General features: G+C 44.7%; 1 protein-coding gene across 1 annotated transcript; it reads left to right on the plus strand.

Moving 5' to 3' along the window:
• The first annotated feature begins 260 nt into the window (after positions 1-260).
• On the plus strand, positions 261-18,293 carry LOC133355994 (leukocyte elastase inhibitor-like). The gene is made up of 6 exons (XM_061573463.1): positions 261-902; positions 8,921-9,058; positions 11,991-12,108; positions 13,386-13,528; positions 15,567-15,734; positions 16,730-18,293. Exons 1-6 carry the CDS (start codon positions 276-278, stop codon positions 17,132-17,134), a joined length of 1,599 nt encoding a protein of 532 aa, XP_061429447.1. The 5' UTR covers positions 261-275; the 3' UTR covers positions 17,135-18,293.
• Positions 18,294-25,919: the final 7,626 nt, after the last annotated feature.

Consider the following 25,919-nt stretch of genomic DNA (forward strand, 5'->3'; position numbering starts at 1 on the left):
ACTCGCACGCCCTCTGCTGGGCGCGCGCACAACGATTCCTCGATTCAGCGGCGCAGCTTTTATTGATTTAAATCGACTATCGATTCGTTTGGGGCGTGAACGCGCCTAGCTTCTCTATCGATCGCACGGCAAACGCATCGATCCGCCCGCCTTCCACAACAACGTTCAACGGCAACCGCGTGGCCCTCTCGTCGCGCGGACAGACGGAAACTCGTGTGTGGGGTGCGTTGGTTCTGGAATCGATTTCTCTCGAATCGAATCGTTCGCGAGGATCGATGTCCACGATGCGGGGCGTGTTCGTTGGGCGATCGCTCGTGCCGCTGCTGCTGCTGCTGATGACACTGCGCTTTAAATACCAGGCTCAAGCAGCAGCAGCATCACCATCAGCAGACTCCGCAGCCTCAGTAGCAGCAACAGCAGTTTCAGTAGCAGCAGCAAAAGTATCGTCAGCAGCAGCAGCATTTGTCGCAGCAGTTACAAGATCATCATCATCAGCAGCAGTATCAGCAGCAGCAGTATCATCAGCAGCAGTATCATCAACAGCAACAGTATCATCAACAGCAGCAGTATCATCAGCAGCAGTATCATCAGCAGCAACAGTATCATCAACAGCAGCAGTATCATCAACAGCAACAGTGTCATCAACAGCAGTATCATCAGCAGCAGCAGTATCATCAACAGCAGCAGTCTCATCATCAGCAGCAGCAGTCAAAACACCACCACCACCGGCAGCAATGGACGCAGTGACGGCAGCCAACACGGAGTTCGCCTTGGATCTCTTCAGGGATCTGAGCACCACCGCCGGTGCGGGGAACGTCTTCTTCAGTCCGGCCAGCGTGTCGGCAGCCCTCGCCATGGTGTTGCTGGGTGCCAAGGAGGAGACAGCGGCGCAGATGAGCAAGGTGGACGAGATGTCTCTCTCAGCAGGAGGTGGAGGTGGTCGTGGGTTCGACCCCGACCCCCTCCCGCTGGCTACCGGCTGTACATTTGTACCTCACTATTAGTATAGAGTAGTGTATAGTGTAGTATACTAGTACAGCAGTAGTGTATAGTGTAGTGTATAGTGTAGTATACTAGTACAGCAGTAGTGTATAGTGTAGTGTATAGTGTGTAGTATACTAGTACAGCACTAGTGTGTAGTGTAGTGTATAGTGTAGTGTATAGTGTAGTATACTAGTACAGCACTAGTGTGTAGTGTATAGTGTAGTATACTAGTACAGCACTAGTGTGTAGTGTATAGTGTAGTATACTAGTACAGCACTAGTGTGTACTGTGTAGTGTATAGTGTAGTATACTAGTACAGGACTAGTGTAGTGTATAGTGTAGTGTATAGTGTAGTATACTAGTACAGCCCTAGTGTGTAGTGTAGTGTATAGTGTAGTATACTAGTACAGCACTAGTGTGTAGTGTATAGTGTAGTGTATAGTGTAGTATACTAGTACAGCACTAGTGTGTAGTGTAGTGTATAGTGTAGTATACTAGTACAGCCCTAGTGTGTAGTGTATAGTGTAGTGTATAGTGTAGTATACTAGTACAGCCCTAGTGTGTAGTGTATAGTGTAGTATACTAGTACAGCACTAGTGTGTAGCAGAGGTGGGACAAAGTCATTGTTATGCAAGTCCAAGTCGAGTCTCAAGTCATCAAATTCATGACTCGAGTCTGACTCGAGTCCAAGTCACATGACTCGAGTCCACACCTCTGGTGTGTAGTGTGTAGTGTAATCTATAGTAGTGTATAGTGTAGTGTATAGTAGTGTAGTGTATAGTGTAGTATACTAGTACAGCACTAACCGGTGTGTTGTAGAACCAAGCTACAACATTTACAATCCGAGTACGACGTTTCGTCAGTAATTACAACCAGCTTCATCAGGCTACAGCCAGATTTGTGGACAATCATTTTTCAAGGAATCTTCATTGACCACACGTACTTGTGGTGAACATGCTAACAACACACATGCTCTGGTAGTATATACAGGGTGTTTTAAAATGATGGACACAATTTCAAAGCAGTATATTTCACGATGGCAGCATGTTACAATTACACAAAAAGTTACAAACGGTTTAAGGAGTTATCAAGTTTTACTGACCACTTTATAAATGCTCTACGTGCCCTCCACCTGCTGTACGGACAACACCTCCGAAACGTCGTGATTTTTTATTTATTTTACTTTTATTAATTTAAATTTAAAAAATTTACCTACGTGACTTTACCGAAAAAACCTAAGAATATGAATCGAGACGACATTTTAATTCGTCCCAAACGCCTCTCTTCTCTCACGTTTTCCTCTGAGGTGCGTAGTCGCCCTGTGCTCTTCCCCCTACATAAACAGCAGCCTGCTTCCTCAAATTGTCGGTACCAACGACGAATGCTCTTAGACATTGGCGGATCAATGCCACAACGCCGTTGAAACGCACGCTGCACCGCAATTACGGATTCAGTCTTGCTGAACTGCAGAACGCAAAACGCCTTGTGTGTTGCGGGGTCACCGTCTTGCGAATGACTGAGGCTAGGGGCTGTTTGTGCGCTGGGAGAGGCATCTTGCGGTGATCATTTGAAACTCTATGCCACACCCTTTCAAGTGGTAAGAGTTTCATTCATCGGCGGTTCGTGGTTGTAGAGATATATCGATTTCAAATCTGGTCCATCTATTTGAAACACCCTGTATGATGATGCATTGTCTTTGAAGCCGATTTGTCCACACCAGAGACCGCTTTCTTTAGAGCCCCCGGTCTCAAACAGTGTTAGACCAGAGGACGCCAAAAGGCGAACACCCTCGGAGCATGTTTCTTTGTTTGCATGTTCACTACAAGTATGATGTGTGAAAAATATTAAATAAATGTGGATATCTACATAAAATGATATTATAAACACACTATTCTAAAAATACAGCACCATATTTTAACACTCAGTCACTGACTCGCAACAACTTGCAATCATAAGTGACAGAGTTAATTTCGGGTAAAATCAATGAAAATGGGGTATGCCGATAGCATACAAATGAGATGTGATAGAGAAAATCTGAGATCAGATTTGGAATCAGCACCCTGAAATTAGTCTAAAACAGCTGCAAAAGTCTAGGCCAGAAAAAAATGTTTTTTTTTGTTGACCAGTGTTATCAGAGCATGTTTGTTTGCATGTTCACCACAGGTACTGTGTGTGGTTAACGCAAACTTTATTCTTTGCACACGGCTTCTTATTGGTGTTTGAACATCTTAACACCTGTTTTATTGCCAGAGAGGGTGAAACCTATTCTTATTTTTTCATACAGGGGGCTGTTGTATGGGGAGTAGTAATGGGGCAATTATCTATTCATGGCCCCCACCCATCTTGTATTTACACCCATTGCATTGCAGACCTTGGGGGAAAAAAACTTTTTTAAACGTCTCTTGTTATTTTGGTTGCCTGACCCCATGGGACTAGATCGACAACTCTGGCCAAACGACCGGCTCGATCGAGCATTTGCACACAAGTTTCACGTGATCATGCAGAGGCACAGGGGAAGGGCAGTCGCCATGGCAATGCACGTGCCCGTTCTCGTACGAACGCGGAATCGTTGCCCAAAGGTCCGAAAGCCGCCCCTTGCTCCTGCCTGTTGGGACGCATGCGAGACGTGTGATGTGCCTCGTCGTGTCGAAGGCAACGTGAAAGCGCGTGGCAAGTGGCCCGCGAGAAGGCCAAACGTCTCGCACGCGGTGGTCCAAATAGTAAAAGACTGGGGCTCTGCACCACCCTTCAGTTGGAGAGAAACAGCAAGCGGACATAAACTCTCTCTTTCCCTCCCCGAAGCCCTCTCGTAGCCAGCAGCAGACCTCGCTCGACATTTTATTAACTTTTTGCAGGACATATAAAAGAACATTTATATCCCTTGTGTTGGTGATTTTTCTGCTCTTTCCATGACAATATCTAGATTTTATGTCGAGAAGACATGATATGTCTTCTAGACATTATGTCATGGGGACAACAGAAAAATCACCAACACAAGGGATATAAATGGCTTTTATATGTCCTGCAAAAAGTGTTTATCCCGTTAATAAAAACTGAAATTCTTACGTCACGGAACTGACATTTAGCCAAATTAAGCATTAAATCAACTTCTGAGCAGCACGTGTTGACGGGGCTAAGATCTCTTTATACTTGAGATCCCAGTTGAACGACAGCTGTCTGCCCGGATTCGAACCCTCCGCCCTCAACGAGGTCAGCTCAGTGCCCTGACCGCTCAGCCACCAGGCCACTTCGAGGAGGTGTCCTTGGGCTTAACATCCTGCAACTTGCCACGTGGGGCCATTGCACCGCGTGTGGTTTGTCTTAACCATTGAAGGGCCATAAGCCTCGGATAAACATTAAACAAAACACCCGACATGTCGCTTTCAGAGACGTCGCTTTCACCCGGGAGTGTCAAAGGTCAACGATGCGTCATGTGTGCCGTGTCACTGTCGTCGTTGCGGGGGTACGGGGGGGGGTAAAGGTGCGGCCCTGAAATTGCTTTTTTGTCTCGCGACTCTCCTGGCGGAAGGTCCTCGACTAAAAGGGAGCTCCAAGGGTTTGTTTGGTCTACTCTTCCACGCTTACCAGATTAACCTGCATCACACAGTTATGCACAGGGCTGCCTGTTGATGGACTTACAGTGGTGCACTCATTCATACTGCTGGGTAGACAGAGGCGGTGGATTTTTTTTTTATAAATTAGCCATTGTTTCAACCGCCGTGCTGCCGAAAGATGGAATTTTACTGGCAACCTTTGGATTGCAAGTCCAGTATGCGATGCATTACACCCACCGCAGCAGCTCCTGAGGTTCATGACACACCCTGTCATTTACGCAGCCCCTAGCAACCGTTTTTTGTGTGAAATCAGGCAGAGCTTTTATCACATGGGTGGATGAAAAATGCAGACTTTACACATTGTATGTATTAATGTGGTTGACTACTCCCTTCGAGATGCTGCGATAAGATTCCACTCCAAAATGTCTCGGGAACTCCTACATTTTTCAAATAAAGGGTGTTTTTGTGCGACTTTTAGCCACAATTTTATTTGCCAGTGGGGAAGGGTGGGATTTGGTTTCGTAATTTGTGGCCCCCCGCCTACTCTGTGGGGTTTACAATGAGATGTTCAAACACAAACTCTCGATACCTTTTGCAAGGAATGAAGTGTGCATTAACCACACAGAGTATTTGTGGTGAACATGCAAACAAGCATGCTCTGATAATATACATGCATTGTCTTTGAAACTGATTGGCCTACACCAGAGACGGCCTTATTAATGGTTGGATCGCGTAAATATAAATGTGTCGTTAAACCCGCCACCAGCCTACACAACCAATTAGTAAGGTTTGTCACGTAAACAAAACGACCTGCAAAATCGTTAGCACTTCAGCACACCGGTGTGTTTGAGAGTAAACCCACAACAATTACAATTCCAGTACCGTGACGTTTCGCCGGTAATTACAAGCAGCATCATCAGGCGACAGCCAGAGTTGTGGGGCGCTGGGAAGAGGGGCGCTGGGAAGAGGTGTGCACATGTCGGTGAGATCATCACATTGGGGCCGTTAGTTTAATAATTTGGGTTTAAATAATTTCAGTAAAGTGCTTTGTTGTTGTTGCTTCAAGCGTTTTCAGTAAAATTATATTTTTGTCATGGGCAGAGTTTGCAAGGGGGGGCACGGTGGGGCAATGCAGCAGCAACATTGGATGCGACTGCAACATTTTAGCAGGGCCCTCCTTGAAAAAGAGTAAGGCGTTCTTGCTTAAACAAGCATAATAAAGTATAGTACATACGGTGAAAGCCATTGTGAAGTAAAATTTCACTTTGGTTGTGGTTGCATTTTGTGAGGCAGGACTTGGCAAACCTTGCTCAAATGTTGCACAACAGTTGTCAACCTTATAAAGTTTTATGAAGTGTAAATAGGCAAAGTCTTTTAGTCATCGAATACTCAAGGCTTGAGTTTGCCCGGTGGTTAATAAATATCCAACAGAATCTCACTGACATTTTAAAGGTTTACATTTTTTTTTACGTGTCAAAAATTCTATGTTTTTTTTAAAGAAAAGTGGTGGGTTTGTTAAGGGTACGCAGTGCGGTACTCCAGATCGGTGAATTCCACTTCGGTCCGTGGCAGTACTCGGCTCAAGCAAACCAAGCGAAAGCTGAGGGACCTGAGCAACTCACGAACCTTAATTCATGACAGAATAAGGAGTGCATGAACTAATTATAATTCAAATGTATAATGTCCATTCCATCCTAGGAGCCCAATGCGCAACGCATGAAAAGCAGGAAACTAAAACAGAACAAGGCCGCCCAACCGATGGAACTAAAGACGGAAGGCCACTTTAAAGAGATTACTTCAAGTGGCAAGGCGTTCCATAGCTTGTGGGTGCCATGCTATCAGAAGCACCGATCACCAAAAGAGTGCAACTTAGACCTGGAAATGCTGAGCAGTTGGACATCGGAAGATGTTAAGGACCTTGTTGGAATATAGAAATGTATTAGTTCCTGCAACTAGTGTGGGGTGAGCTATTTTAAAGCCTTATAGGTTAATAGCAGTATCATAAAATCTACTTGGAAGTTTACCGTTGGCCAATGAAGAGATAAGAGGACTGGTGAAATATTTTCACGGAATGGTGTACGTGGTGTAAGCACTCTAGCAGCTGCATTCTGAACAAGGTGGAGTCTGCCCAGTGCTTTGCTCAGAATCCCAACCATGGAGACGCTGCAGCAGTCAAGTTGGGATAACACAAAAGCCATGGACCAGTCGCTCCAAGTCAGCAGGTGATAGGAAGCAAAGCATTTTGGCATTTTTTCTTAGGTGGCAAAAAAGAAATTTTAATCGCCTGCTGCGATGCATAAGCTCAAATTTAAATCCTCGTAAAAATTTAAATGACAAGGTAATTAATGTAAAGACAACTCTCAGTGAATGTCTCTCCTCTCTCATGCCCACAGCTCTCGTCTCAGTGCGTTTCCATGTTTTGTCTACACTTCTCTTATCTCACTACATCTACCGTATATCTCTTGTGTGCATCCCCCTTTGGTCATCTCGCTTGGATTTTATAGATTGAAAGGGTTAAGCGGATTAGACAAAACAAAAATGAGCTTGCTTCGTCCTAAGATGGACACCACCGGGCAGAAGGCAACCTGGGAGAGCCCAGACCACCTGGCGCAGGACTCTGGAGGAGGAGATGGTGGCAGCGATGTGTGAGCAAGGGAGCTTTCTAGCTCGTCGTAGGCGGTATGACCACTCCTGTTTGCAAGTCAGGAGTGTGAAGGAGAGGCTACCGGGTCCCATAGCCGCGGAAAGTCCGCACCATGTACGAGACGGCCCGAGTCCTCCGTGAAACGACGAGATTACCGTGAAGGACGAGCTGGCGGCAGCGATTAACATTTCTTGGGGCGAGGCTCAACATGTTGCCAAGGACAGGAAGAAGTGGGAGGTCACGTGTCCAATAGGGGATGAAGAGGATCTCACAACTCTGTTCTTAAAATGGGCGTTGAGTTCATCGTATGCCCACAACGTGACGTTGGCTGACTCATTGCTGGGCAAGGGACAGCTGCTGAACGCACAACCAAAAAATATATTTCTCATGGTGTCACGACGGCGCACGTGGTGACGCACCTCGCCTCCGGATTAGTGTGGCATGGCTACGTACGGTGTTTCCAAATCCCCGAGCACATTTTGCACGGTATTAAATCGGTGCTCGTGTATTAAAACGACGTTAGGTTAGGTTTTATTTTGGCACGGGTAAAAGCCGTTGGGCAATAAAGGGACATTTTTAACGGGGATCTGGTTACACCATAGACACCTGGTTACTGCATGTAACACTATGCTGGCGTTGCGTAACAGGTTTGTGTATGCGTTGTGGCCATGGGTGGAAAAAACCAGATTTTTCCAGCGGCAGGCATCGGTTTTTTCTTTAATACAATTAAACCCGATTTCGGGGAATTAAAACCTGGTTTAATGAATACGAAACTCTGATCCAAGGCTTAGGCTGCTTCCTCGTCGGTGCTGCTATCGTACTCGGGGCCGTCGGGCACGGGGTAGTCGTAGAATGCGGCGGGCAGGTTGGTCGTGATGAACACGAGCTTCTCCACAATCGTGGGCGCCAGTGAGTTCCTTAGCTTGGAGTGGATGAAGCCCATTGTTGAGAAATGCGATTCTGCAATTAGAACCAATTAAACCGGATTTCTCCCAATCTCAGATGATCGGGTTTAATATAAAAAGACAATTAAACCCGATTGTAAAAAACCCGACTGTGCCACCCTTGGTTGTGGCCGTGGAATAAACTGGAACTCCCCAAGTGGAATATTCAAAGCCATGACTCGTTGGAAATTAATGGAATTATCCAGTCTCAAATCCAGGCCCAATCCTTAGCTCACGCCACTGCCACTGCTGGCGGAAGGGCCTCCAACTCCAGGAAATTCTGGAGAAGTCCTGGTGGGTATTTGGCCTACTCTTCCACACTGGACAGATGTCTTGGAAGTGGTGGGGAGTACCCACTCTTTTACCCAACCACACCACACATGGCCTGCTGATCGATTCAATCAAATATCAACAAAATAACAGTTTATATTTGCATTCATGAAATTGAATAAAGTCAGTGATTTTTTTGTTGCCCAGATGAACATGGTGGCAAGTGCTCATCTTGTATTTACAGCTGTGAGTCGGTGGTGGAAATTCCATATTCCTATGCCAGGGGCGCGAGGCGATCCGTAGGACAACTAAAAAGTGGTCCTCGTATCGACCTCGGAGAGATGATGACCCCGAGTCGACGCGCAACCAGAATTTAAACTCGCAAACTCCCGATTGCGTGCCGCCAGCTCTACCGCTGACCCACCCCGTCGGCTTAAACGAACGCGAATCACTTGCGTGTGAATTGGTAACGGTACTAATATATCCGTCTGTGCGTGCGTGTTTGCCCGGCCCTACGCGACCAGTCGCTGCACCTTGACGGAGTGGAGGACGTACACGGGGGCTACCAGTCGCTGCTGGGCGCATTCAGCTCCACCACGCAGGGCAGCGTGCTGCGCATGGCCAACCGCCTGTACGGCGAGAAGGGGTACAACTTTCTGCAGGTGAGAGGTCAATGGAAACCACGCTGCTTTGTCTGCGCATGTCCATGTCTCAGTCAATCGGTCGGTTTTTTTTTTTCTTCGGTTGAAGAGTGTGCAACAAACGTGTCATTTACTTTTTGCTCGAAGGAGCATTGAGCCTGTTGTGCTCTCATCACGTTTTGACAGACCTAAGTGGGTGGTGAAAATTCCACGAATATGCGAATTAAAACACGGTTGGGGCAAAAAAAAATGTATCGTGTGCCGCTGGCCTGGAGGTGATGGGCGGGACTTGGTGACGTTTTGGGCGTGGTCATCTGTGTCACGCTGGGCGTGGTTTTGTAGGAGAGTGGGGGGGTGTTTCCCGCATTCGGGAGACAATGTCGCGCGGAAGCTGTCGTTTTTAAAGGGGTGGAAGGAGGGCAGGTAACCGAGGCGGGCATTGGAGTGACACTGAGGTCAGGTGACCAAGGAGAAGGCATATAAAACCGGTTGGTGGGATACGATGAGAGCGGTCGTATGAAGGTCGCGCGTTATCTTTACAACAGCCACGGTTGTGGTGGAAGGAGAGAAGCGGAAGGAAACGATGATGAGGTATCGTGGCTTTAACGGCACAAGCCGTAATGACCTCTTGACCTTAAAGCATTTGTTAGGAAACAATACTGTATTCACTTAAACGGTCTATGCAGTATGTAATACGCAATAATGTGAATTTACAAATTAAAATGAAAACAAATTACGGAGGCTTATCTGCATATCTTTTAGCCTGGTGGTTCTTAACCTTTACTGCAGCCTTGCACCCATTTTGGTTCTCAATCGTACAAAACAGTATCATGTGAATAAATACATCACGTAGGTAAAAAAAAAATATTTTTTTATAATAGAAGTGAAATAATAATAATAAATTAAAATAAATCAATTAAATCACGACGTTTCGGAAGCAACACAAGTCTCCGTCTTCAGGTGGGACCGTCACAGCTAAATTTACTGTATCAATCTGGCTATCATGAGAGATTCGTTCATGAGGCGATCCACATATACAAACACAGAGACAATTTTAACCGAGAAGATGGATTCTGGCTTAGCAATCATTGGAAGGACGTAATAAACCATTTCGACACACATTAGGGTGGGTAGAATAATACATAGTGTTATATTAAATGTATAAGGTATAGGTTGGTTTACAGCAATACAGTATATAATTTAATGTAGGCAGTATATAGTACGGTATATGCTCGTGTGATACAATAGAATAAAGTTTAGATGGAAGCATATTATATAATTTCTACGACGTAGAATTGTAATGTATTACTTGCTGTTAGTAACTCAGCTTAGTGTAGAGTATAGTAAGTATACTGATGGTGCTATGCAATTTATACTTTAGTTTTTTATGTAGTTTATACTTTAGTTTTCTACGTGGTTGTTGAGTAACTGCAGCTACATATCATTAACATTCCTTTCCTTTGTTACTGCTAATCCCTGCACCCCCCCTTGGTGCTGTTGATCCTGCATAATGCATGGGCATAATATGACTTTGAAACCCCCCCCCCCGCCCACCTCCTACGCATTTTCCATGTATATGCTAAATTCCTCTTCATATGCACATTCTTTTGTTAAGGCGCTCTTTCTTCCACCTCCAACGCAGCTTATATATAAGCTCCTAGCTTGGCATTGTCTCATTCTTCACCTGAGGACGGCTGCTTGCGTTGTGGCCGAAACGTCGTGAGAATTGTTTTATTATGTTTTATTTTTATTATTTTATTACTTCCCTTCTACGTGACTTTACCGAAAGAACCAAGAAGATTACTGTATCAAGTGTATATAAGATCTTGTCTCTTAGATTTTTCTTCACTTGATACAGTAAATTTGGCTGTGACGGTCCCACCTGAAGACGGAGACTTGTGTTGCCTCCGAAACGTCGTGATTTAATTGATTTATTTCCATTTATTACTATTTCGTGACTGCAAGGAGGTCATGTAATAAGCGGAAACGTATAAATAGGTTTTAAGATTCCGAGATCCCTGGCACCACGTGGAAGAGCATTCCAGACCCTGGGGGCTACACAGGGAAAATCTCGGTCACCTACAGACCGAAACCTCCACCTGGGAATAGAGAGAAGATCTGCATCCCCAGATCTTAGGGACCTTGAAGGGACACATGGGTGCAGCATGTCAATGACGTAGGCTGGGGCACGATGGTTCACTGCTTTGTAACTTAACACTAGGATTTGAAACTGTATTCTATGTGAACCTGGAAGCCAGTGCAGGGAGTCCAAAACGGGGGTAATATGATATGAAGAATATTCTTAGGTTATTTCGGTAAAGTCACGTAGGTAAAAAATTAAAATTAATAAAAGTAAAATAAAAATAAAATAAAAATCACCACGTTTCGGAGGCAACACAAGCTTCCGTCTTCAGGTGGAACAGTCACAGCACGATAGCTGTATGAAGTGAGAGAAATTCCAAGAAAACCGTTTTTCTTGGAATTTTTCTCACTTGATACAGCTATCGTGAATCCTTGCAGTCACGAAAGCTTCAAATCTAGAAATGATATGAAGAAGGTGTTCTGGCTAATAGCGTTTGATTTGATGGCAGATGCGATGCCTGATGCATGGCAGACGTGGATACCCGATGCACAAATGGAAAATTAAAAAAACCCTCCAGTAGTAGGCGAACGCGGTCGTCCAGAACAGACCATACGACGTATAACGACGCAATGCTGCCCGATTCACAAATACGAAGGAGGCATCACGGCGATGATACACTCTGCTGCTCCTGACGCCGTCGTCTGTGGCTTGAACCACCACCTGCATGCGAAGTTGTAGTCGTTGCTCTGCAATCTACACGTCAGCCGCCGTACGAAAGAATGAGATTTGATGCGATCGGTGCGTTGTGCCGTGACCGCGATTCGCATTCCTTAAACGCGACTCGCTTTGTCGGCGTGAACCGCTTGCCAGGACTTCCTGGACTCCTCCGCCAAGTTCTACCAAGCCGAGCTGGCGGCCGTGAACTTCAAGGAGGCGTCTGAAGAGGCACGCAAAGAGATCAACGCGTGGGTCGAAGGTCAAACGGAAGGTAAAAGTCCACCGGGCGCCTTTGCGGCTGCTTTGACTCGTCGGTGGATTGCCGCTGTAAAGCAACGTTCGTCGTTTTAGACTTGAGATTCGGCGAAGCTTTTGCAGTACACGAGGGACTTTTGGACAAGGAAGCCGGCACTATTTGGGCACGTGTAGGATTAACAACAACGGGGAAATGTAAAAACTGTGTTGTTGTTACAAACTTAATTTGGAGCTTTCGTGACTGCAGGAATTATTCTTTGGTTCTTTCGGTAAAGTCACGTATTTAATTTAATTTATTATTTTATCTTTATACGTGACTTTACTGAAAGAACCAAAGAATGTGTTGTTGTTTGGAAAAATGGAAGGGGCAGGCAAGAGAGGAAGACCCAACTGAGAACGGCTTGACAACGACACAAGAGATTGGTGCCAAAAAGATGTCACCCATTCTGGCAATAAAACAGGAGATGTTAAGATGTTCAAACACCAAACGGATACCTTTTGCAAGGAACAAAGTCCGTTTTAATCACACACGGTACTTGTGGCAAAACATGCAAACAAACGTGCTTTGATAATATACATGGCATTGTCTTTGAAACCGATTGGCCTACACCAGAGACAGACATCTTTATGGCCTTGCCTCTCACCAGTGTCAGACCAGAGATGGCGCCACAAGGTGAACAGTAAGACAATGTCAGTACAGTAAAACCTTGGATTGCGAGCAAAATTCGTTCCGGAAACGTGTTTGTAATCCAAATCACTCGTATATCAGTTGTGATTACGTGACGCTCGGCAGACAAAGCGTATACACGTACGACTCGTATTGCAAGACCTCGCTCGTTTATCAAATTAATATTTATTTTAAAAATTTGCTCGTCTTGCAAAACACTCGCAGACCAAGTTACTCGCAACCCAAGGTTTTATTGTATCAGGTCATTTATAGCTCGGGGTGAGCAGTTCTTATTTTAGATGCTGGCAAAAAAGTCCCCTAGATATGAATACCCAGTGTACTAATTATTTGTGTGCAGCGCTGTAAATTCATGCTTTGATTCTAACAAAAAAAGTCCCATAGATGTGAATACCCAGTGTACTCATTATTTTTGGCAGCGCTGTAAATTCATACTTTGATTCTGGCAAAAAAAGTCCCATAGATGTGTGAATACCCAGTGTACTAATCATTTTGCGCAAACGCTGTAATCGCACCTCCGATTTAGCACGGTTGGCGACGTACCGCGCGAAAGAAGTTCAACTCGCGTGCAACTTACACACGCGCCGCGATTGTTCTGCTTCCCGCAGGTAAGATCCAGGACCTCCTGGCGTCGGGAGTGGTGAACTCCCTGACCAGGCTCGTCCTTGTCAACGCCGTCTATTTCAAGGGGAGCTGGGCCGCCAAGTTCGACCCCGAAGTCACGAGGGACGCGGAGTTTAAAATTAACAAGGTGCATTTTTCGATTTAAAGCTTTCGTGACTGCAGGGATTCATCTTCTTGGCTCTTTCGGTAAAGTCACGTAGAAGGGAAGTAATAAAAGAATACAAATAAAACGACGTTTCGGCCACAACGCAAGCAGCCGTCCTCAGGTGAAGGCCAGCGTCTGTCGGGGAGACAGCCGGCTGCTTGCGTTGTGGCCGAAACGTCGTGAGAATTATTTTATTGTTTTATTTTTATTATTTTATTACTCCCCTTCTACGTGACTTTACCGAAAGAACCAAGAAGATAACGAGGTGCAGTCGCGGCAGCCGTGGCTTCTTAACACTTTTATTGGCTACTGTGTAACCCCCCCCCCCTTGTTGAATTTTATTTCAACTGAGTACCCCCCCCCCCACCCGTTTGCACTGACCCAAAAAAATTTATATCAATATTTTAATCAATAGTCCACTTTTTTTTCGAGGTATCCTAACTGCAAGCGAATAAAATAAAAATCAAGAAAATCCACGGACGCCCTGCGTGCGTGACGTCATTTGTTCACGCACGCTGGTTACTCTTGGTAACCACATTGTTTACGATAAATCAGTTTAAAATGCATATTTATCTCCTAGGTTACCACATGGATTTAAATTGTAATCGCTATTTCGAATTAGCAGAGTCGAACATGATCATTCACCAATGACTCGCTATGCATAATATAATTTCACGCATTTATAAATCGCCCCACGTGTACCCGCGGGAGTCCGCGTACCCCCTGTTGAGAACCACTGCAGCTTAAACCACCGTGCATCACCACCTGCACAGCCACACCCCGGCCTGCGGTCCCAATTGACGCAAACCGCGGCCAGACACGGTCAATGCTTGCACGGTTAACCACCGAGTAATTTTCTACACATGTAAACGTGTCACTTGACAACCTGGATATACTTGCAAACACGATGCTTCCACCTTCAAGGGAATTATCCGGGTAAATTGTGTTGACGAATTTCAGTTATTTAATGCCCGGGAGAGCGTACGCCGAGGTAACGGTAGCTACGACATCGGCTCGTGGGCAGCTGCTGGGTGGATTGTTGTGTGACTGCACCACGGTCGAGAGATGGTGGCGTCTCTCAGAGAGGCCGTCATCCAGCAGTGGATTGACCACGGCTGTTGATTATTATGATCGATGCAATATAAAAAAACACATCGCCTCCCCCCCCCCCCCGCCCACCCACTGTGATAGGTCCAACTAGTTAAGCTCTGTAACGAATTCAGCTCATCGCAGTGGTGGGGACATTTCAGACGATCATGAGCAGCTTCTTCTTTTTGGCCCCAAAATCTCAATTCTGCGTAATGTCCGATAGACAAAGAACCCCGTTCTGAAATCTCATCGTGTGCCACGTGTCAGAAAATGGCTCGCGGAAGAGATTTCTGCAGGTCTTGTCTGACGATATTTGGTGAATCGCAGTCGAGCCGATTATACAGTTTTGTCAGAGATGGTATTTAGCCATATTAAGTGACACTTGAGAACCTGTTTATTCCGCCCGGTTCCCGGTGATGCTGGTTCTGCACCCTTTACCACTCTTGAGCTACCTGGCCACCTGCCAAACAAGTTATAACATTAAATAGGGGGCTTGTTGTCATCCTCTGTGTATATTAATTACGGCTGGGTTACACGTATTTTAAGCCATTTAAACAATTACTCTGCCGATTTGTCATTTCCACTTCTTAGCTAATGGGATAACGAGAGAACAATGTGAAGACGAATGTTTTCCCACGTGTGCCACTGGACGGGAGGTGGAGGGCGGCCTTTGATGACATAATCGTCGGGTGTGGCTTGTTGTTGGGGGGTGGGGGGGGGGGTTTCCTGCATTCGCGAGGCAGGATGTCGAGGTGGCCACCAATTTCAAAGGTACTCTGAGTAAACGACCACGAAGAACAGGAGTCGATTACAATTTTAACGAATTTAATTGTCCACCGGTCCAGCTCTGGTATGAATTTACAACGACAACAAAGAAGATGATACACGATTCACGTGCATTATTATGATTTTTTTTCCCTTTGCTTTTTAGAATGAGAAAAAGCCGGTGAAGATGATGTACAAAAAGGCCAAGTATAATTTTTCTCACGTGGACGAGTTGAGCGTCAACATCGTCGAGTTGCCGTACGAGGGAAACAAACTGAGCATGCTGCTGCTGGTGCCTCTGGCCATCGAGGACGAGACAACTGGACTTGAGAAGGTACTGGAGATGTGGCGTTGTTCATGGGGGTAAAAAAAAACACAAGCCACCTCGCGGAGCTACGAGGCACGTTCAGAATATTCCTGTTTTGGTGTTCTGAAATAAAAAAAACGCTTGTATAAAGTGACTGGTAAGGTGCAGCCGTGGCCGGATTATCCTCGTAGCAAAAGTAGCTACATGTGTAGTAGCTACATGTGTAGTAGCTACATGTGTAGTAGCTACATGTGTAGTAGCTACGGGCCCTGCACGTACCAGGGCCCCGCGCTAAATGCTTTCAAGCTATCAATTCCGGTTCAGTGATTCTGCACTTGCTCTATTACTATAGTACTATACCGCCTACAATTTTTATGAACGACTGGGTGTTTAAGGTTCGCGATTTGTCGTATTAACTTGCTGTATAGGAAATGAAAAAATACAATTTACTATGCAACCGCTGGAGGGAGCTCTAGTGAGCTCCAATGAGGACGTAGATGGTATTGATAACGGGTACTGATGATAGTGATTACACTAATGATGACAGTGGTGGTGATGACCATGATGTTAATGACCTGGACAGTGTTGATGCTGATGATAATGATGGTATTTATGTAAGTTGAACTACTTTCGCACTGTACATAGCCAAAAGTGCCAATTGGAGGTGCGGGGGAAGGACAACTAAACATTAAAAAAACTATACTAATAGGGTTTTTCCCCTTTTTTTCTGGAAACAAAACTGACACCTTTTGCAAGGAATCATGCTTACATTAACCACAATACTTGCAGTCAAATGCAAACAAAAAACAATACTCTGATAATTTATGCATTGTCTTTGAAACGGATTGGTCCACACCAGAGGACAGCTTTCTTTAGAGCCTAATTTCATATGGTGTTCGACCAGATGACGCCAAAAAAGAAAAACTGTCCTAAAGAAAGGAGAATATGTGGTGACGTGTACACGACGGCGATTTTGGCGACGTTGTAATCACACCGTCGCTGCTGCTGTCGTGTCTCTCCAGCTGGAGTCGGCGCTGACCCTCAAATCCCTGAAGGAGTGGACCTCGCCCGAGAACATGAGCAAGGAGGAGGTGGAGCTGCACCTGCCGCGCTTCCGCCTCGAGAATTCCTACACGCTCAACGACCACCTGCAGCGCCTGGGCATGACCTCGATCTTCACGCAGGGGAAGGCCGACGTCTCGGGCATCGACGGGACGCGGGACCTCTACGTGTCGCACGTGGCCCACAAGGCCTTCGTCGAGGTCAACGAGGAGGGAACGGAGGCTGCGGCGGCCACCGCGGCGATCATGATGATGCGCTGCGCCAGGATGGGCCCCGTCGTCCGCGCGGATCACCCGTTCATCTTCTTCATCCGCGAGAACAGCAGCGGCAGCGTGCTCTTCCTGGGCCGCTTTGCGTCCCCGTGAAATTGCGTTCGTCGTTGACGCGCGGTGGGGGATGAGTTCCTGATTTTTGGATTTATACCCTCTGCCCTCCCCCGCCCCCCCCGCTCTCCCCCCACCCCCTGGAGAAATCTGCAAATCGGGCCCAGAAAGTAAATGATAAATGATCTAAATTGATGGGTGTTTTGAATTGAGGAAGTTGCATCACAATTTAGGAAACTTCTTTGCTCACCAGAAGTTGTCACGTGGCATCAGGTGGTCTATGCAATTGGGAAACATCCTGGACTACATCAGGATCAGCAATGTGACACTTCACTCTCCCCCCAGCCATTTGGCAGTCGTCATGATTTGGGGGGTGTGCAAGTTGATGCAATATTCGACTCTCTCTGTCTCATTGACCATCTGGTTTGAATGTTTGATCTTGTGACTAGGGTTTCCATCTCTCCATAACTCCTAAATGTGAACAGCATGGCAGGAAATAGTGAAGGTGCAGCCCCGCTTGTTGCGATTGCTTATTCGTGCCAATGCGGTAAAAAAGGACCTCTACATCAGAGGGAGCTATAAAGAAACCCATTTAGAGGATGTCTTTCCGACTATTCCTCACTGCCGAGACGCCTTCGAAGAGGTGGGAGTGCCCATACTTTTAACGCGAACGAATTGCAGACGCAAAATTTCAAAGCATTGTGAACGCAATAATCACTTGTTGGTGGTGAATCGATGCAACCTGTGCTCTTTTACATGCCTTTTCAAAAGGACGGGAAAATAAATCCGCACGTGCATTTCAAAGCCGACTGCCTTAATAATTTCCTGGGTTTATTTTTGTGCCTTAAAAAAAAACGAATCTGTGTAATTAATGTAGCTCTCCGATTTGTTTTCGGGTTTTTGCTCGGTGGAGTGAAACGTCGGCCGTCGTGCCCGAACACACGCGCAGCACGACGCGAGAACGCATCGGGGAGTTACGCAGCTTCCGCGAAAAAATCCGACGGCAGTGTCCTACACAATTTATTTGTAATTGTTTGCTGCATTAAAACGTCGTGAGCAGAAGGAAAGGCCTCCTCTGCATTGTGAATTCACTGGCAAATGTATTGCGCTGTAATGATGGGTGTTGATCGTTTTGAAGCTTTGAAGAAATATATATCACGCTGTCTGGTTTCATTATGAAAATAAAGTATTGAGTAATTGGCCCGAAGTGTTCTAATTGTCAATGATGAAATGTCAATGGGAAAAAAAATGTTGGGTTGAAGATTTTAAGCACAGTGGACACATTTTACAAAGACTAAACTCGGCACAAATTTCTTGACCAGCTTAGGTATATCAAAACCGTGAACTGTCCTGTCCGAGAAAACCAGCACAGTTTCACCATATCTCGGTAAAATTCGGTTCCCACAATTCCACCAAATATCGGTACAATTTAGTTGCCACAATTCCACCAGATCTCGGTACAATTAATCTCCCACAATTCCACTAGATCTCCTTATAATTCAATTGCCACAATTCCACAAGATCTCGGTACAATTCAGTTCCCAAAATTCCGAAATCCACCAGATCTAGAAATAATTTAGTTCCCACAATTCCTAAATCCACAAGATCTCGGTACAATTTTTCCACAATTCCACCAGATCTCAGTACAATTCAGTTCCCACAATTCTACAAGATCTCGGTAAAATTCATTTCCCACAATTCCACAAGATCTCCTTACAATTTAGTTCCCGCAATTCCACTAGAACTCGATACAATTCAGTTCCTGCCACCTGAACACAGATGCCAATTGCCAGACTGTCCCAGCCACACCTGGATCGGTGGCAACCCTTACTGGGAAAGGAATTGGTACAAGGAGGCTTCCTCAAGATAGGTGGTGGTTCCATATTTCAACTTTCCTTCGTGGCCATTATCGTCACACATCACACACGTGGCAGAAGGCCCACATATATATTAAGACATTAAGTCCTCTGTCGGGTAGCGTTATTGACGAATGTGTTGAGATGTTAAGTATGCCAACGCATTAACTGAGCTATACACAGTAATTTTTCAGAAGCGACCTGGCCACACATAGCTCAACGGAAGTGGCTTATGTGGAAATTTGTAGCAGCCAAATACTCTAACACGCAGCTTTCTAAATGTAGAAGGAAAAACCAGAGGACCCGGAGAAAAATCCCCGCGACCACGGAGAGAGACACGTAAAAATGTAACCCGTAAAAACAAAGTTTTTCACTATAAATCCTTTATATGTGTGGCGGCTAGAGTCCTCTCGTCCTCTGGCTTGAGATGGCTGCCACCTATGGGTCAGATGATTGCCTGCCACCATTAAGCAATTGGTAATTAAATATAATTTATTTTTTCCTAAAAAGTGTAAAATTTGGGAAAAATGTTTTCACGAAAATAAATTGTCACGCACAACGAGTCTGTGTGTAAAATGTCAGCTCGATTGGATCACGGGAAGTGGGTTAAAAAACAACCGAAAGATTTGCACGGTCGTAAGCGCGCAAGCAAGCAAGCAAGTGAACTTAATATTAAGGATAAAAAAAAACAAATATACAGCAGGCGTTAGGGTCGGGATTGAACCCAGGACATCCTATACACCAGGCGAGGTAGTTAATATCTCGCCACCGTAGCCCCGCGTCATAATGTGACACGATAATGGTCGGGATCGAAGCTGCGACCTCCTGCATATCAGGGGAGGGAGATGACATCTCGCTCCCACGGCGCACATTCGCAAAATGACCGTGGTGTGGCGCTCCCTTACAGCTGACAACTCTTGTGCCAGGGTTGTAAATTCCACATAGCAATGTTTGCGGTTTTATCCATATAAGGACGATTGAATTAAATTTCGATTTAAAGCTTTCGTGACTGCAGGGATCCATCTTCTTGGTTCTTTCGGTAAAGTCACGTAGAAGGGAAATAATAAAATAATAAAAATAAAACATAATAAAATAATTCTCACGACGTTTTCTCGACAGACCTGTTCTTCACCTGAGGACGGCTGCTTGCGTTGTGGCCGAAACGTCGTGAGAATTATTTTATTGTTTTATTTTTATTATTTCCCTTCTACCTGACTTTACCGAAAGAACCAAGACGACGGTTGCATTATTTGCCGTTTATTTTAGGGGTATTTTCGCGAAATCGTTTGGAATTTCGACTATAAAGCTGCAGGTCCTGCCTTGGCAGTAGGTCGACTCGGCCACAAATGAAGGATTGCACTTAACGAAAAGTTAAGTAACTAGACAGCCTTCAAAAATACATTTAGTTAAACGTGTTTCTCATCAGGCCCAATGGTTTAAAGCTTTCGTGACTGCAAGGATTTATATTCTTGGTTCTTTCGGTAAAGTCACGTAGAAGGGAAATAATAAAATAATAAACATTAAACAATAAAATTCTCACGACGTTTCGACTGCAACACAAGCAATCGTCATCAGGTGTGAAATCCACAGCAAGAAAATTTTTTGTTTTATATTTTTATTATTTTATTTCCCTTCTACGTGACTTTACCGAAAGAACAAAGAATATATATAGGCCCAATGGTGTTAAGTGTTCTCTCCAACCCTTATTATGAACACTCTCTCTGTGGAAGCGTTGTTTATTTGCGAATATTATGTATAATATATCTTTATCTTTTAAGGGCAGCGTTTGAACGTGTGGAGACGCGAAGCTAGTTGCGTACCTACGTCACAAGGAGGTAACTTAACGCGGTGACGTCATCGCGTCACCTGTCGTTCGTAGCGTAACGTGGTGACGTCCCTGCGTCAGCGTTGGGAGACGCGCTGACGTCATTGGCAAAGACAACCAATCCTTACGTCTGTCACGCAGGGTATGACGCCATCACGCACGGCGTTGATGTGTGCAGAACCACCCTTAAGTTGGTCACGCACGGGTGTGACGTCATCACGCACGGCGATAATTGTGCGTGATGACGTCGCTCCCGGCAGGGGTCCGGCTCTACTCTGATTGGTCCGTTCAAAGTCAATGGCGGTTAACGGACGGGTTTCCGCGCGCGGCAATTTTCGTGATTCCTCCAGACCCGGTGAATATTTCGTTTACGAGTTGTCAAAAGTGAGCTTAGACATTATTTTTAACAGCTTAGTTTATTTATGTACACAACGTTACGCTCGTGAAAGGGGGTAGGGGGGGGGTTGGGGGTTAGGCGGGCCACTGTCAGAGAGTTAGAATTGTTGCAACGTTAGCGGCGCTATCCGAGGCCCTCAGTGGCCTAGGCCTAAGGGCTAAAGTAAGATCGCTAAGCGTGTGCGCTTAAGACATTATAGACACGTATCTATAAGTATGCGATATGTTGTCAGGCACCTTACATTGAGGCGTTGTGTAAATATTGTGTAAGATAAGAGAGGCGTTCGTGTCGTAGTTTTGCTATGCCTCGTTAATGAGTTGCAGACGGTTTTCTTGTACGGTCGATAGCAGTTGATTGAGCATGACCGATGATTGCAGTGTTGTGGTGTGAGATGGTGGCTATGGAATAACTATATAATTGTATACATTATAGGATAGGATGTGAGGTAATACTGCCCGCCGGTTGTCGCGCGTGCTTTTTGGTTGTTTAAATGTTATGTCCATACTTTTTAGTTCTTTCGGTAAAGTCACGTAGGTATAAGATTAAATAAATCACGACGATGTTATGTTAAATTTTAACTCTTGTTGTTTTGGAATCTCTTTTTTTTTTTTAGAGCTGCCTGTTGTTGTGTTTAGTTTGTTGTTGTGATTAGCTTGTTTTCCTCCGATTAGCGCTGTTGGCTACGGGATGGTGCGAAAGAAGTTAAATGTATACATTTCGCGCGGCTCAGAAACTGGCGAGTTTGTGTGATGTTTCTATGATGTGTGATGTTTCTGTGATGTGTGATGTTTCTATGATGAGTGATGTTTCTATGATGTGATGTTTCTGTGATGAGTGTTGTTTCTATGATGAGTGATGTTTGTATGATGAGTGATGTTTGTATGATGAGTGATGTTTCTGTGATGTGTTATGTTTCTGTGATGAGTGTTGTTTCTGTGATGTGTTATGTTTCTGTGATGAGTGTTGTTTCTGTGATGAGTGATGTTTGTATGATGTTTCTGTGATGCGTGATGTTTTTATGATGAGTGATATTTCTGTGATGAGTGATGTTTCTGTGATGAGTGTTGTTTCTGTGATGCGTGATGTTTGTATGATGAGTGATGTTTGTATGATGAGTGATGTTTCTGTGATGTTTCTATGGTGGGTGATGTTTCTGTGATGAGTGATGTTTCTATGATGAGTGATGTTTCTATGGTGGGTGATGTGTGATGTTTCTGTGATGAGTGTTGTTTCTGTGATGAGTGTTGTTTCTGTGATGAGTGATGTTTCTATGATGTGTGTTGTTTCTGTGATGAGTGATGTTTGTGTGATGAGTGATGTTTCTGTGATGAGTGATGTTTCTGTGATGAGTAATGTTTGTATGATAAGTGATGTTTCTGTGATTTGTGATGTTTCTGTGATGAGTGATGTTTCTGTGATGTGTGTTGTTTCTGTGATGAGTGATGTTTCTGTGATGAGTGATGTTTCTGTGATGAGTGATGTTTCTGTGATGTGTGTTGTTTCTGTGATGAGTGTTGTTTCTGTGATGAGTAATGTTTGTATGATGAGTGATGTTTCTGTGATGAGTGTTGTTTCTGTGATGAGTGATGTTTCTGTGATGAGTGATGTTTCTGTGATGTGTGTTGTTTCTGTGATGAGTGATGTTTCTGTGATGAGTGATGTTTGTATGATGAGTGATGTTTATATGATGAGTGATTTTTCTGTGATGTGTGTTGTCTCTGTGATGAGTAATGTTTCTATGATGAGTGATGTTTCTGTGATGTGTGATGTTTCTATGATGAGTGATGTTTCTGTGATGTGTGATGTTTCTGTGATGAGTGTTGTTTCTATGATGTGTGTTGTTTCTGTGATGAGTGATGTTTGTGTGATGAGTGATGTTTGTATGATGAGTGATTTTTCTGTGATGTGTGTTGTCTCTGTGATGAGTAATGTTTCTATGATGAGTGATGTTTCTGTGATGTGTGATGTTTCTATGATGAGTGATGTTTCTGTGATGTGTGATGTTTCTGTGATGAGTGTTGTTTCTATGATGTGTGTTGTTTCTGTGATGAGTGATGTTTGTATGATGAGTGATTTTTCTGTGATGTGTCTCAAGTTTTGTTCGTTTCCCCCCCCCCCCCTCCTTAACAGAGTTAGAGTAGCGCCGGAGACGAGGGCAGACCAGACGGCGTGGACATGGGGCCCAAACGGCGAGCGGCCAAGAAATCGACACGGGCACAGAAATCGGGCCTGTCCATAAGCAATGATGTGACCAGGGAACATAACAAGATGAAGCAGGAGAAACTGGCGGGCTTCATTGCCGACTTTGGCCTGGCAGGTATGACGGGACTTCTGCTTTTTTTATAGGATGGGATTGTGGGGGGCGGGGGGGGGGCCTTTTTCTTTCCTGATGGCTGAAAAGGATTGTCAGATTATTTTGGGGGGGCGGGGGGCACACGCAACAACTCATCTCTTCTGTCACTGCAAGAGGCCTTTGCGGTAGAGAAGTGACCGAGCATGTTAAAACAGTCATGCCACGTTAAACAATATTTCCCTCTTTGTGCCCATTAGCACAGCTGTGATGCTTTCAGTGACAGATAACATAGATCATGAGTACACTTTATATTTGCGTAATTCTTATTGAGCAAGGCTGTCGAGAAGACCCTGTGTTTCACAGTAGAGGGTGGTGTTGCTGTGTAGTTTTACCAAATTAGTTTAAAAAATGTTAAGTATTTTTTTAATGTTGACCATGATGCCTAGTACACCTCTGCTCACAGTTATTTTAATAACATCACGGGGGGGATCTTTAACGTCGACTTTTAAGCAGACGGCGTGTATTTACGATATTGATACGTCCGCAGTATTAACCATGGCAGTTGTACTGCTCGAACCACGCGTCTCTGCAAGGGATGCCGTGAGATGTTAACTACCTCGCCAGGTATACAGGAGGTCGTCAGTTCGATCTCGAACCTGACATTTGGAGTTTGCATGTTTTCCCTGTGGTGGTGTGGATTTTTCTCCGGGTCCTCCGGTTTTCCCCTCCGCATTTAGAAACACTCGTTCAGAGTATTTGGCTGCTATACATTTCCACACTATGATAAACTACTTCGTTGAGCTATAATTTGTGGTAGTTTTTAAGTGCGCGACAGCTCCATTGCTGATAATTGGTTTTTTACCCTTTTATCTGGCAACATAACTGACACCTTTTTTTTTACAAGGAGTCATGTTTGCATAGACCACAATACCTGCAGTCATAATGCAAACAAAAAATATAACTCTGATAATGTATGCACTGTCCTTGAAGTTGATTGGTCCACACCCGAGAGAGACAGCTTTCCTTAGAGCCTAGTCTCACATGGTGTTAGACCAGATGATGCCAAAAGGCATTATGACTGCAGGTATTGTGGTCTATGCAAACATGACTCCTTGTAAAAAAAAAGGTGTCAGTTTTGTTGCCAGATAAAAGGGTAAAAAACCAATTATCATATTTTTTACTGGCAAATGAGGTTCTAATGGTGTAAAAGCTCCATCGCTGTCCATTGCGCTGCAGGCGGCCTGCCGCGGCCAGAGGCCATGTGACAGGAAGTCGCTGGTGGTTTGCCGTTTGGAATCTGGTGTTTTGATATGCCTCTGTTGAACACGTTGACCAATGCCAGGGGAGGTGCTGTGTGTCCTTTTGTGTTGCAGTTGAGGAGCATCTTGCCATGATAACCAACGTTTTGAATTCCTACCTCGTTCAAGTGGACAAGGCACACATCAATCTCCTCATGAAGGCTCCGGGCTCCTTGTTGAACACAAATTATCTCAAGTTTAAAGGTATTCGCAGTGCCTATCATGGGGTACAGCTGTTGAACGATTCCCATTGTGTCATTTTCCACGATACCATATGATATTACAGTTCACATTATCAAGTTTCTCTTGAATGTGTGCTTTGGTGCACTTCAGGTATAAATAAAGACTGATGGAAAGTTTTTCAACTACGGTTCTCTAAACATGAGCTTTCCTTGAGTCTATGTAACTGTGCAGTCTATATACAATGTATATGTAACGCACCTGTCAGAAAATGATGACGTCGTATAAATCGCATTGCCATCAACTATTCTGGAAAACGTTTTGCAGAGCACTAAGTCAATGATTAATGGAAGTTTTTTTTGTACTGTAATTATTGTTGTGAATGTTTACTTGTGTTGTTTTATAAATATTTGGCCAGGAAGCGAGAAAAATGTCAACTGTTTCCATGTCAAAAATTTTTCCTCGAGTACCTGCTTAATTTGCGACCCGTTCCAAAGTGCTTGATGTTATTGTGGGCTATATTATGTATGTATGTATGTTGAACTTATTTCGCACCGTACGTAGCCAACCGTGTTAATCAGAGGTGTGGAAGGACAACAAACTAAACACAAAAAGCAGTTGTAGAGAAATGAGTTTTCAGTCTAGATGAATTACAAGTGTATAGCTTCAGTAGCTTCCTAATATCAGAAGGGAGAGTGTTCCAGATGTCCGCAGAAGCGCATCTGAAATTACACAAAGCTGTGACCGCCTTTGTTCGATGGGCAGTCAAAAGCAGCTTGTGTATAAAGTGAAGTTGTGGGACACGTTCAGTTAGATTACGGAAGTGGGCAGCTTTGAACAAAATAGCACACTCGAGTTTATCATGCGTAACTATTTTCCATGAGATTTACTTACAATGAACCTTCTTGCATACTTAAGGACAATGCTTTTTTTCTCTCTGTGTTCTGTTCGTCTTTTGCATCCAAATATGGCAAAGCT

The sequence above is a fragment of the Lethenteron reissneri genome, chromosome 52 (genome assembly GCF_015708825.2).
Source record: "Lethenteron reissneri isolate LAM-NWPU_2019-01 chromosome 52, ASM1570882v1, whole genome shotgun sequence".
Lineage (NCBI taxonomy): Eukaryota > Metazoa > Chordata > Hyperoartia > Petromyzontiformes > Petromyzontidae > Lethenteron > Lethenteron reissneri.